Source organism: Parus major, chromosome 4, assembly GCF_001522545.3.
Source record: "Parus major isolate Abel chromosome 4, Parus_major1.1, whole genome shotgun sequence".
Lineage (NCBI taxonomy): Eukaryota > Metazoa > Chordata > Aves > Passeriformes > Paridae > Parus > Parus major.
The window spans coordinates 25,558,632-25,572,112 of NC_031771.1; the positions used below are offsets into that span (position 1 = coordinate 25,558,632).

General features: G+C 60.8%; 1 protein-coding gene across 1 annotated transcript; it reads left to right on the plus strand.

Moving 5' to 3' along the window:
• Positions 1-7: 7 nt before the first annotated feature.
• Positions 8-13,102, plus strand: LOC107202733 (low-density lipoprotein receptor-related protein 1-like; the record flags this gene model as incomplete). The annotated part of the gene is made up of 33 exons (XM_015623654.1): positions 8-110; positions 543-662; positions 960-1,079; positions 1,163-1,390; positions 1,576-1,689; positions 1,788-1,907; positions 2,193-2,318; positions 2,417-2,623; positions 2,785-2,953; positions 3,089-3,257; positions 3,442-3,667; positions 3,985-4,110; positions 4,310-4,525; positions 4,749-5,057; positions 5,304-5,516; positions 5,695-6,243; positions 6,630-6,845; positions 6,996-7,234; positions 7,318-7,447; positions 7,773-7,951; positions 8,066-8,252; positions 8,532-8,753; positions 8,981-9,164; positions 9,465-9,666; positions 9,735-9,899; positions 10,177-10,377; positions 10,470-11,013; positions 11,146-11,274; positions 11,460-11,567; positions 11,655-11,891; positions 12,007-12,427; positions 12,649-12,787; positions 13,029-13,102. Coding segments are annotated over 33 exons (6,675 nt in total), but the record flags the coding sequence as incomplete, so codon positions are not given.
• Positions 13,103-13,481: the final 379 nt, after the last annotated feature.

Genomic DNA, 13,481 nt, shown 5'->3' on the forward strand with positions numbered 1-13,481 from the left:
GGGCCGCCCCCCGCCGCCGCTCCGCCGGGCGCTCGTCTTCCTCAGCATCCTCCTGCCGCCGCTGCTGCCGCTGGCCGGGAGCGCCGCTGGCGCCGGGACACGCCGCGCCCGTGAGCCATGACCGAGGGGGGTGGGCCGGTGGGGGGGGAAATCCCTGCCTCATCCCGAGGGGCTGCGGTGGGCGCCCGCCACGTCTGGGAAGCTTGCTCATCCCCCCTTGATGGGCACTGGCGGGGGGGCTGCCACTGAGGATGTCCCTGTTCTACTCATCTCCCGGTGGTGTATCCTGTGGCATACTTGTCACCCTGTACTGCTGCTTAGCTGGTTTGGGGGGGTCCCTGCCTTCCCTGAGCGGGGACGAGAGGTGCAATTCTCCCTCTAGCCCCAGAGGAGATCCAGAGGTGCCCCTAGATGGGACCGGTCCCTCCCCGCGCCGGGCTATGCCGGGACCCCCAGGCAGGGAGCTGCAGCGGGGCTGTGTGGGTGGATCCCCGGTGCGGCCGCCCCGCCTGATCCCGGGCCCGGCTCCCTCTTGCCCGCAGCGGCTGCCAGCCCCACGTGTGCGGCCTCACGCCAGGCCGCCTGCGTTTCCGGCTGCATCCCCGTTCCCTGGCTCTGCGATGGCGAGCAGCAGTGTCCTGACGGCACGGACGAGCAGTGCGGTGAGTGGCACTCATCCGGTGTCATGGGCTGGGCTGCACAGTCATCACGGGGCCCTGGTGCTCTGGGGAGTGGTGGGGCAGGACAGGTCAGAGGCACCTCGGTCTTTGCTGGCTCTGCCTGTGTCCTGCGAGGACATATGTGCTCCAGAGATTCTTGGGAATATCTGTGGCAAGAGAACACATCCTGGCACATATGCTCCTTGGGCACTGCCAGCACCTGTCCTGTGCCAGGATGAAGCAGACCCTCGTTGCTCTGCCATAGCAGTAGGTCCCAGTGACTGTTTGTTGTCCCTGCAGATGTTGCCTGTGGCGGGGATCCCCATGTCTGGCAGTGTGATGATGGCCGGTGTGTTTCTAGCAGCTGGCGCTGCGATGGTGCTGCTGACTGCTTGGATGGCTCTGATGAGCAGGACTGTGGTGTGTACTCTCTGCTGAGGGGGGCTGAGTGGGGGAGGCTGGGGATGCAGAGCAGGCTGGTGAGTGCAGCACTGTTTCCTCAGTGTGTGGGACAAAGAAGGTGCAGTGTCCTGGCACCCACCACTGCATCCCGCACTGGGAGCTGTGTGATCGGCACCAAGACTGTGAGGATGGCTGGGACGAGGAGGGGTGTCCCCAGCAGCCCTGTCTGCCTGGGCAGTGGCAGTGCAGGAACAGGGTGTGCATCATGGCTGAGTGGAAGTGCAATGGGATTGACGACTGTGGTGATTCCTCAGATGAAGATGTCTGCGGTAAGCAAGAGCACTGGATGCCCCTCAGTAGAGCGAGACCTGTCTGGGCCATGTGTGAATTAGGGAGTACTTTGTTTTCCTGGGCCCCACCTTCCCTTGGGATGGTGGCAAGCTTCCCAGGAAGCTGTTGATGCTTTGTGGGGCCTCCCCACGAGTCTGGGACCCATGATCTGTGTGTGCCATAGCCCCCTGTACGCCTGGCATGGTGCGGTGCGATGAGGGCAAGTGTATCCTGGAGTCCCTGATGTGCGATGACAAGGATGACTGCCTGGATGGCACGGATGAGCCCAGCACATGTGGTAAGTTACACGCAGCTGCTGGCTGCTGCCCGTCTGGGTGGGGCCAGGGGGAGGGGAGCCACAGAGCTGTCCTGTCACCCTTTGCTGCGTCCCCACAGGTCGGAGCTGCTTTGTACGCAACGGAGGCTGTGCGGAGACGTGTACTGACACGCACTGGGGAGTGCAGTGCTCCTGCGGGGCCGGCTGGGCGCTGCAGGCAGATGGGCAAAGCTGTGCTGGTAAGGAGAGGTCAGGGTGCATGTGCTTCCATCACATGTGGCCTTGGCCACCGATAGTGTCTCCATGGTGCCTGTGCTTCTGGGGGAGCACCTGCCTCTGCCCTGCTCCTGCCTGTGTGTCACACCTGGTCCCATAAAGATTGTATCTAGATAATATCCCAGCAGCAGCTGGTGCATTTTGGGGCTGAGGGTATCTAGAGAGCTTTCCTGTAGTCCCAGGGGAGTAGGGACAATGCTGTCTGGAGCAGCTCTGTGGCAGGCTGCCGACCCCACCTCTCCATGCAGATGTGGACGAGTGCTCCCTGGAGTACAGCCCCTGCAGCCAGCTGTGCACCAACGCCCCAGGCACTTTCAGCTGTGCCTGTCTCCAGGGCTACACCCTGCGGCATGGCACCACCTGTGAAGTGGCAGGTAGGGAGAGAGAGGAGCCCAGGTCGGCTGAGGGCTGGGCTGTGCACCTAGCTAGCCATGTCCCCAGTTAATGAATGACTTTCCTCTCACCCTGACAGACAATGCAACACATATCCTGGTGGCTGTGGGGCAGGACCTGGCCCTTCTGGATGTACGGACCCAAGCCTACCGACCCCTGCTCTCCACTGAGACTGAACCCCGTGCCCTGGTGTATGACTTGCTCCGAGAAACCTATTACTGGCTGACAGAGGATGGAGAGCTCCGTGTTCACCACCCAGGGAAAGGCACACAGCCTCTCTATGCAGGTGGGGAGGACTGAGCGTGCTGGGTGCTGTAACAGGGCTGAGATGGGTGCTGAGAGCTGGCCTGCCAACCCAGTACTGCTTTTCCTATACAGAGGAAGGGGCAGCCTGAGTTTGCCACACAGCCTGGGCAGGTGTGCCTTAAAACTGCTTTGTCTCTACAGATGCCAGAGAGGTGAACAGCATCTCTGTGGACTGGTTCACAGGGCAGCTGTACTGGGCCAGCAGCCATCCTCCAGCCATCTGTGCAGGGCTGGGTGATGGCCGGGGTTACGTGACAGTGCTGGGCAAGGACATTGCACCAGAGCAGCTGACAGTACATCCAGCTGCAAGGTGAGCAGTGAATGAGCCTGGGTTGGCCCAGGCTTCTGGGATTGCGATGCTGGTGCTGACCATGTGATGCCTGCTGTGAGGCTATGGCAGCACTGGTATTATGCTGTGAAATGAGTGCTGAGTGCCTGCCCCCAGGTCCCTGTACTGGATCAACCGTGGACAGAGGGGCCGGACAGTGATTGCTGCAGCTGGCATGGATGGCTCAAACCGGCGGGAGCTCACGGTTGTGTCCATGGAGGAGCCTGTGGGGCTGTGCCTGGACCATGTGGCTGGAAGGCTGTACTGGATCAGCGAGTACAAGGAGGTAGGGATGAGGGACAGCAGGGCTCTCTCGTGCCCAGGGAGATGATGAGGTGGGAGCTGGGAGCATGGCTCTGGTTCTCCTGTGTCCATGGCCGAAGTATGGGGGGGGAGCAGTGCCTAGGTCTGGGAGGAGAAGGGCCAGTGTGGGGATGCCACATGGCCACCGTGCCTTGCCTTGTCCCCAGTCCATCGAGACGCTGCGGGTGGATGGCAGCGGGCGCCACTCTTTCCACGCTGTTTTGCGGAGCCACGCGGAGCCGCTGGGCCTGGCCGTGTTTGAGAGCCGGTTCTTCTGGACTGATGGCACAGAGCTGGTGTCAGCCACCTGGGCCTCTCCTCAGGAGCATGCAGTTCTGCTCCATGCCTCAATCTCAGCTTTCACTGTGCTGCATGCACTGCAGCAGCCTCCCAGTGAGTACCCTGCAGGTGCTGCAGGGCTGGCAGCATGGCAGCAGCCCTCACTACATCCCTGGATGCTAGGGAAGGCTCACTGATCCTGGAGCTCACCAGGTCCTGCCCAATGGTTTGCCTGGTTCTGTGATGAGGGGCTGGTACAGAAGGGACCTATAAAACTGTAGGAAAGCTACCAAGGCCCATGGCTTTGGGTAGATCTGAGCCCCCTTAACTCATGCGACATCGCTATCCTGATTCCAGCCCCAGGACAGTCTGTGGTTTTTGGGGATTGGGAGAGATGACTGCCTGAGCTTTTAACACCCTCCTGCTTCCAGGGGACACTGCTGCATGCGCTCTGGGCCTGTGCAGTCATCTTTGCCTCCTGTCCCCTGTGCATACTCAGGGCTACAAGTGTGCATGTCCAGAGGGCCTCTTCCTCCTGCCCTCGGGGAAGTGTGCAGGTGAGTAGGGTGTATACCACTCTCTGGGATGGTATACATCCGTATGGGAGTTGGAGGAGGGCCATAAGAGGGCTGTGGCTTTGGTGGGATGAAGTTCCCAGCACACACCAGTGCTGTGACGTTTCTGTCTTGGCTCATTCTGATGACCAAGACCAGTGTCCCTGGGGCTGTGCTCACACACTGCCCTTATGCCCTGCAGAGCTCTCCATTGTGTATGCATCGGGAAAGGCCATCTCCCTGGTGCATGTGGGCCCTGGAGCACACACCAAACAGGTGCAGGAATGGCAGGAACCCTTCCACCTGCAAGATGTGGACTGGCAGAGGTCAGTGCTCTATGGGACAGATGACCGTGGGACTCTGCTGCGTGTCGTGGGCCACCCTGGCAGGAGAGAGGCCATTGTGACTGGGCTGCCAGGTAAGACCCTATGGGGTGATAGAGAGCACACTCCCCTTCCTGATATTCCCTGAAGCCTGAGGATCTCCTGGCTGCAGAGCACAGTGGTCTGGTGGTGCCCACAGGGAGGCCATGTCGAGGCAGTGGGCAGCTGTGCCCTGGGTTTAGGGTCTAGGGGCACCCAGGCAGAGGTGCAGGGTCACAGGACAGCCTCGTAACTGCTCGCCTGCCTGCTCTTGCCAAGTCTGCTCTGCCCGTGTGGACATCCGCTCGGGGGACCTGTACTGGCTCGCGTGTAACCGGAGGGACATCGGCGTGACCCAGACATCTGACATGTCCCCGCGCATCCTGCACCGTGCCCGCAGCAGCATCCAGCACCTCTTCTTGGATTGGCAGCGTGGTGCTCTGTACTGGCTGGCCCGAGGGCAGCCCCTGCAGGCGCTGAGCCTGGCGGGGGGTGCTCCGTGGGATGTCTGGAATGAGACGTGGCCTGGAGACCTGCCTGCGGCCATGGACAGCAAAGCCTTCAGCGTGCTCTGGAGCTCAGCCCTGGGTGAGACCTGGTGGTATCTGGAGCAGGGAGTGGAGATGGTGGGTGTAGGCAGGAGTGATTAGCCATGCCCTACAGGCAGCAGGTCCCTGCCTGGGCAGCGGGATGCTCATGGGGCAGACTCTGTCCAGTGGCTGAGATCTTGCTCTCAGCCATGAGGTCCCTGATATAGCTGTGGGTTGTGGGGCACAGGGTGAGCCATGAGGGGTGCAGGCAGGCTCCAGGTCCTACCATGCCTCTACCTCACAGGCCTGCAGGCGCTGAGTCTGACCAAGCGGCAAGCAGTCACGCTGGCACCCAGCTGGTCCCATGGCCTCGTGGCCGCCTTTGAGCCATACCTGGTGTCAGCAAATGGGACAGCTCTGCTGCTGTGGGACCGGAGGACACTGGCCCTCGTGTTGTCCATGCCGGCAGCAGGCGTGCAGGGAGTGGTGGCCTTCGTGGGCTCAGAGCTGCAGGCAGGTGAGAGTGGCCATGGCCTTGTGCCTGGCACTGCTGCTATACCTGATGGGGCTGGGTGGCCCGTGCTGCTCTGAGCTGTGGCAGGGTACCTGGCTACTGGTGGTCATGGGGGGTGCTCTGGGAAGTGCCTGGAGTGTGGGGAGGGCACAGCCCAAATAAATCCCAAATCCTCTGCCAGTGCCACCAAGCAAAGAGTCTGCCGTGCCACTCCTTCCACCTGTGACCACCACTATGAGGACAACCACAACCACAACTGCTCAGCCTACCACCTCCACCACAGCACCACCGCCAAGGCAGACCACTGCTGCACTCACTACTCCTGCACCAACCAGCAAGGCTACCACATCACAAACCACCACCAGACAGTCTACATCAAAGAAGGCCACACCTGCACCAACCACTGCCCGGACCACACTGACCAAGACTACCACTGTGCAGCCAGCCACCAGCACCACTCGACCTCTTACAACTAAGATCACTGCCCCACAGCCGACCACTACCACCCCACGCTCAAACAGTTCTGCATGGGTAGGGACACCTACCCCACCCCTCTGGTCCAGCCCTGCACACCCCCTGACCCCAGTTCTCCATCTGTCCTGTTCACGCACGCACGTGCCCTGCCGTGATGGCACTGGGTGTGTGGCCCAGGAGTACCTGTGTGATGGGGAGAAGGACTGTGCAGATGGCTCTGATGAGGATGGGTGCGCCCAGCTCTGCAACACTCCAGGTAGGAGCCATTCTTCTGTCTCCTGTGCAGCTGGGTCACCCTGTGCCAGGGCTTCTGGCTGAAGTGGGGAGGTTTGGGTAAAGTCTGTGTCCTGGGCTCTGATGCTTGTGATGCAACATACTGGTTCCTTCTGAGCTTGGCACTGGGCTTGAAGTGCTGTTGGAAAAGGGATGGAGTTGATCTCACTGCTCATAGTGGCCTAGATGTGGCTGAGTTGAGACTGCTGCAATCGCCTTGCTCAGGACCTAGGCTGCTGGCGATGCACTGTCTAGGAGGGACCAAGTCTTGTCACTTGTGGGGCCTTCCTAGGTCGCTGGAGAGCTAGCAGAGGGTCTGGGCACCCTGGCTGCCTTCCGCAGGCAGTGCAAAGCCCCTTGTCTCCCCAGGGGCCTTCCACTGTGCGAGCGGAGCCGTGTGCGTCGGGGCGGGAGAGCGCTGCGATGGGGTGCCACAGTGCCCCGACGGCTCGGATGAGATGGGCTGCTGGACCCCCACGCAGGAGTGTGCCCTGCGCTGTGACGCTGCCACCCGCTGCATCCCCAGGAGCTGGCTGTGTGATGGCCATGCTGACTGCCTGGACCACACCGATGAGCAGGGCTGTGGTAAGACCCTGGGGCTGGATGGGATGGACTGCTGTGGTTGCCTGCCCTACAGGTGGATGCACCAGGTTTCTTGTGGGTCCAGGAGCAGGCACTGCCCAGGGCAGAGGATGGGGGACATTGCTCCTGCTCAGCCCTGGCCTTTGCCCACAGTGCTGAAGGAGTGTGGTCCGGCTGAGTTTTCCTGTCGGAGTGGGCAGTGCGTGGCCCTGGCCCTGCGCTGTGATGGTGACCACGACTGCCGGGACGGCTCGGATGAGGAGGGCTGTGCTGTGCCCCGGCCGCTGCTCTGCCGTGAGGGTGAGGTGACGTGCTCCCACAGTGGGGAGTGTGTGCCGGAGGCCTGGCGCTGTGATGGTGCTGCTGACTGTGGGGATGGCTCAGACGAGCAGGTGAGTGGAGCAGTGGGGACACAGCCTGTCCCTACTCATGCCTGGGAGGGCAGGGGTAGCTTTTTTGACCCTCTGCCTTGCAGGGCTGTCCTGGGGAGGAAGAGCTGTGTGCGGACCGGCAGTGGGGCTGCTCCCATGGCCATGAGTGCATCCCTGATGTCTGGCACTGTGATGGAGAGACTGACTGCACAGATGGCAGTGATGAGGCTGGCTGTGAGCAACACCTTTATTTTATTTCTCACCCAGAGGTGGTCGGTGGGTGCCCAGCACAGAGGGAGATGGGTGTCTGCTGAGGTGAAGGGCCCCATTTGCTGGTTGCCTATTCCCAGCAGCTGTGGTGGCTCCAGGTCCTGAGTAGCTGTTCTCCCTGCAGAAGCCAGTGGCCTTTAATATAGCCTGAAGTCAGGCTACTGGCACAGCTCTGAATGTGGCTGCAGTGAGCTCTGGGCAGCCTCTGGGAGCAGCTAAATCTGCCCCAAATGAGCAAAAGGAGCTGGTGGATGAGGCTCAGGGCAGCCTTCCCCACGTGTCCCTGCAGGCCACCCTGCTCCTTGCCAGAGTCACGAGTACCCCTGTGGGCTGGGGTCCTGCCTGAATGCATCCCTGGTGTGCAACGGCCGGCAGGACTGCGCGGATGGCTCAGACGAGGGGGGGAACTGCTCTGTGCCCTGCCAGCGGTCCTGCACTCATCTCTGCTACCCCTCGCCCCAGGGCCCTGTGAGTGCCAGAAGCCCTGGGGCAGGGGCTTATCATGCCATAATGCCCTGCTTCAGCTGCAGAAGGGAGCCTTGTGTCCCCAGGGCTGGCAGCTGATGGTCCCTTTCCCCACAGAGGTGCTGGTGTGGCCCAGGCTATCGGCTTGCTGAGGATGGTCTGTCCTGCCAGGACATAGACGAGTGCATGGAGTGGGGCAAGGGAGCCTGCAGCCAGACATGCCTCAATGCCCCAGGGTCCTACAGCTGTGGCTGTCTCCCTGGCTACCTGCTGGAGCCCGACGGCCACTTCTGCAAACTCACTGGTAAGTCCTGGGGTGGCCAAGCTGTGCTGAGGATCCCTGGCCCTCTAAGATACACCAGGGGCTGGTGAGTACTTGTCCTCCTGTGTCTGGTGCCCATGGGAAGCCTTGTAGTCCTGTGAATGGCTGGTCATAAAATCCATCTGAGAACATCCTGTGTGGTCGGGCTGAGTCTCAGCAAGTGCCAATGCCTGTGAGTGCTGTGCGTTCCTTGCCTGCATGTGCTGGGACCATGGGGCTACTAGTGCTGAGCAGGGTCTGTATGGCTCTGTGTTGCCCCAGGACCAGAGCCCAAGTTGCTGGTGGCCGTGCAATCCGAGGTGTTGTCCTACGGCCTGCGGAGTGGGCATGAGGAGGTGGTGCTGGCCACTGACAAGGATCGCGTTGTCTTCTCACTTGACTATGACTTGGTGGAGAGGAAAGTCTTCTGGATGGATCTGGCCACAGAGAGCATCCGCTGGCAGGACCTTGGGAACTCGGGAAAGAAAGGCACACTGGTGAAAGGTGGGTTGTGACAACATGGAGTTAGCAGGGCTGGCTCCCACAATGAGCAGTATCCAGGCTGCAGTGGGGTGCCAAGCTGTGATCCCTTAGGTGGAGAAGTGCTAGTGGGAGCAAGGTCAGGAGGAACCCAGAGCTCCTGGGATGGAGGGACCTGGGCTGGGAGCATTATGCCAAAGGGCTGTGCAGCTGTCACCGCACACAGATGCTGCCTCTTGGATACATTTCAGGTGTGAGATCAGACTGTATAGCAGTGGACTGGCTTGGGAGGAACCTGTACTGGACAGATGGGGTAGCAGGGCAGGTGCTGGCCACTCGCTTGGGGGCTGCCTGGCAAGGGATACCAGAGTACACTGTGGTGTTGGATGGAGACCTGGACCAGCCTCACTCTCTGGTGCTCCAGCCTCTGGCAGGGTAAGTCTCTGGGACAAGAGGACATGGGCATCCCCTTGCCATCCCTGCCTTGCCTCATTTTCCTCCATGAAGGAGGAAAGGATGGGAGAAGCAGGGGAAGAGGTGGAATGGCCCTCACATTGGTGCTGTGGGGACTGCATGACAGAGGAAGAAAGAGCCCAGACACCTGCCCCTACCCTTGCATGGAGCTCTCAATACACCCATGATGAGAGGGGAAGCTCCAGGCTGCTCTTCTGGGCTGCCTTGGTGCTGGGATGGTGCTGTGTCAGGTCCATAGGCCCGCACCTCTCTTCCCACTAGGCTGATGTACTGGTCAGAGGTGGGGAGCCACTCACGGTTGATGGAGGCCAGTATGGATGGGAGTTGGCGGCACGTGCTGCTGGCCCAGGGACTGGGCTGGCCCACAGCACTGGCCCTCGACCTCCCCACCCAGAGGATCTTCTGGCTGGATGAGAAGCTGGGCAGTGTTGGTTCTGCACATCTGGATGGCAGCAGTGTGAAGGTGTGGTAGGGCACTAATGATGGGGCCCTGATGGGGACCAGGGTGAGCACTGACAGCTTCTCTGACAGGTCCTGAAGCTGCGCTGGGTCCAGAGCCCCTTTGCGGCAGCTGTGTGTGAGGGGCAGCTCTACTGGTCGGAGAGGAAGATGTGGTCTGTGCAGCAGGTGGACAAGGCCAGCGGCAAGAACAGGACTGTGCTGCTCAAACGGCACGGGCAGCCCCATGGACTCCAGGTACCTTCTTGGGGAGCCCCAAACCCTGCTATACAAGCTCCGCTGATCTCCCATCCTGCACAGCCCTGTTGTTCTCCGAGTGTGGAGGCAGTGGGAGCTGTACCCCCATCCCAGTCTCTGTGGCCAAGTGTCTCTGGTCCCCTTGGAGCATCTCTGCCTCACCATCCTGCCCTGAGCTGGGCTGTGTGTGGGCAATGGGAGCAAGGTGTGGTGTCAGTCGTGCTCAGCTCTGCTGGCATGTTCTGACAGAGCTGAGGCTGAGCCTGCTGTCCCACAGGTGATGCACCCAGCCCTGCGCCCCACAGCCCTCAACCCCTGTGAGACGCGTGGCTGCTCCCACCTGTGCCTGCTGAGCTCCAGGCACACTGGGCAGTGCCGCTGCCCCGCTGGGCTGATGCTGGCCGCCAACGAGACCACCTGCCTGCCCGTGCACGATTCAGCCTTTGCCCTCCTGGTGTCACCGGCAGCTGTTACACAGGTACCATCCTCTGGAGCCAGCCCTGGGGGTTGCTGTTGTCACAGCTGTCAGGGAAGAGGTGTTCCCATCTTAGTGCTGCCTCCTTCCTCCAGGTCTACCTGAGGGACTTGCCTGCATCCGCTGGATCCCAAGGGCTTCCCCCGCACCGGGCCCTGCCTTTGGCCAAGGTGAGCCGCCTGACAGCCGTTGACTATGCAGTGAAAGACAAGAGTTTGTATTTTGCAGAAGTGAGAGGCAATTCCATCGGACTGCTGCGCCTGAAGGACTGGGGACGGCTGTCCTGGAAGAAGGCAGTAGCTGTGGAGGGCACGGTGACATCCCTAGCCTTGGACTGGCTGAGTGGGAACCTTTACTGGATCGGGGGCCAGCCGCCCAGCATCCATGTGGCAGCTCCCAGGGGGCGGTGGGCCCTGGCACTACTCAGCGAGGGGCTGCAGGGCGCTGCCTGGCTGGCGCTGTGTCCTCGTGCTTCCACCATGTGCTTTGTCACGGCAGCTGGCAGCCGTGGGCGTGGTGCCGTGGTGGAGTGTGCGGCCATGGACGGCACCGGCCGCAGAGCAGTCTGGAGGAGAGCCCGGGCTCCCACTGGCCTTGCCTTTGGGGGTGCTGGCACCAGGCTGTACTGGGCAGACCACGGTGAGTGAGGACTGAGCCAGGGCACTGCAGTGGTGCAGGCACTCAGGCAAAGCACGGCCTGGCACAACCCTGAGGGGCAGCCCGGAGCCCTCTCTGTCACCACACTGAAGCCTCTCCATCTGTGCCTTGCAGAGAGAGGTACCATCAGCAGTATTGAGCTGGATGGATCCCGCTTCCAGGTGGTGCGGGAAGGGCTGCATGGTCTCTCACTCTTTGCCATAGGAGAAGGCTTTCTGCTCTGGAGCACAACCTCAACCAATGGTAGGTCTGTTTGCTGTGCTTTGCCCAGCTCCTCCTACTGCACTAGGACACGAGGTTCCGACAGTCCCTGTAGGGTGCAGGCTTGCCCTTCTGTGGGGTGAAGAGCAAGCTAGGGGACCCCCACCTCCCATCTCAGGCACCCTTGTGGGAGGAGGTGGAGTGGTGCTGACCCCGTGTGTCTCCAGGCTCCAGCAAGGTCTGGCACAGCCGGCTGGAGCAGGCTGAGAACTGGTGGTTCCCAATGGAGCAGGAGCTGGTAGCCATGAGGATTTACAGCCAATTCTCACAGGAAGGTGGGTCTGGGACTGCCCCAGCCCAGGGTGTTTGTGGGGTTCAGCTGTGCCTTGTGGTGGCCGTGCTAACCAGCGCTGTTTTGGCAGGCACCAATGGCTGTGCAAAGAGCAATGGGGGCTGTGCCCAGCTCTGCCTGCCCAACCCTGCAGGGCGGCAGTGCCGCTGCTCTCCCGGGTACCACCTGGTGCACGGGGCAGCGTGTGCGCTGGCACCGCCGTGCCCTGCCCCGCTTCAGGCCTGCTCCGACCTCCAGAGCTGCATCTCCAGAGAGCAGGTCTGTGATGGGCGACCTGACTGTGCCGACGGCTCCGACGAGTCTGACTGTGAGTGCCTGCCCACAGCCAGGGCGTCCTGGGCACAGAGCAGCCTACCCAGTTGCCCCCAGTTCGGGAAGGGGGTCTTACCTGAGCCTATGCTGATCTATGCCCATCCCTCCAGGTGCCTCGGTGAAGGTGGGGACGCAGGTCCCTGCAGTGGCACCATCAGGAACGTCCCACGTAGAACAGAAACCAGTCTCATCCATAGCAGTACCCCAGCCTCAGCAGCCCCTCCCCAGCCTATCTGCAGCCCCTGGCCTGCAGGAGCATGGAGAGCCCTTCGTGGTACCCCCCAGCACAGAGGAGGTGCTGGGGGCTGTGCCCTGCAGCAGCGAGACATGCAACCTGCGCGGGGACTGTGCCATCGAGGCTGGCCGAGTGACGTGCCACTGCGCCCTGGGCTATCGTGGTGACTACTGTGAGGAGGCCGAGGTGCAGCCCCTGGCAGGACCCATTGTCCTGGGGGTGGCCGTGCTCCTGCTGCTTGCTGCTGCTGCTGTGGGGGCCCTGGCCTACATGCGGAGGCGGGACAGGCGGAGGAGGTGAGCTCTGGGGCTGAGCTGGGCCAGGTACAACTGGGAACAGAGAGGCACAGAGTCTCCTTGCCCAGGGACAGTGTGGAGTCCTGAAGCACTCCTAAGTTATATGGAAAGCTCCAGTCACCCCAGCAAGTTATTACCAGGGGTTGTGGCAGGACTTTGGGATCTGCCCCATCTCTAGAAGTTGGCCGTGCCATTCTCAGTGTACATTTCTCCCTCCGCAGGACTTCAAGCACTGCTTCCACTCGGGTGCTGACCTTGTACCACCGTGAAAGTGATCCAGAGGAAGAGGACGAGGAGGAGGAGGAAGAGCTTCCCCCCAAGAGTGATACATTTGTGAATGAAGCTTATGAAGGGAAAGAGGTGAGTAGCATCTGGAGCAGGCCCTGCTAGGGACCCCTCAGCCACCCTGCAGTGCCCCCATGGTGCCCACTCCTGAGGCAAGCTCTGCCCTCCTGCTGAAGGAGAGGGGCAAGACCAGGGGTGCCTAGAGTCTGAGAGGGCTGTCCCACTCTGGCTGTGGCTGGACCCCCTGTGCTAAGGTGTGGGGTGGGCTTAGAGGTGTCAAGCTCGCCCCTGATACACCCATCTCTGATTTCTGCAGGAGCTGCCAGCCCTGCTGAGGAAAGGACCATCTCACAAGAACACCGTATTTTCATAAAGGAACATTGTGCAGCATCTCTTGTGCCATTGTGTTTTGTGTGTGGGCTGGGAAGGGGAGATTGGTTTGCCCTTTCTAGAGACCTAGAAAGACCCAGGGAACATAAGAATACAGACAAAAAACATTTGGGAGGTTTATCAGTAAGTCTCTGGGACTGTCCCTTGAGTACTGTCCCTCTGTAGCAAGGCTTAGCTTGCTGACCAGAGTGCTTTGGGCTCGCCTGGTATAAGAATCTGGCCAAATAACTCTACAAGGAAGCTCACTTGGCTCTTACCTTGTAATGCAGGGGGCTGAGAAAGATTTCATAGTGCAGTTCTGACCTCCTGAGTGTCCCTTACAAACCAGTGAGACCAGTTTTACCGCCTCACACCAAGCTACTTTTGAAAGGGGAAATAA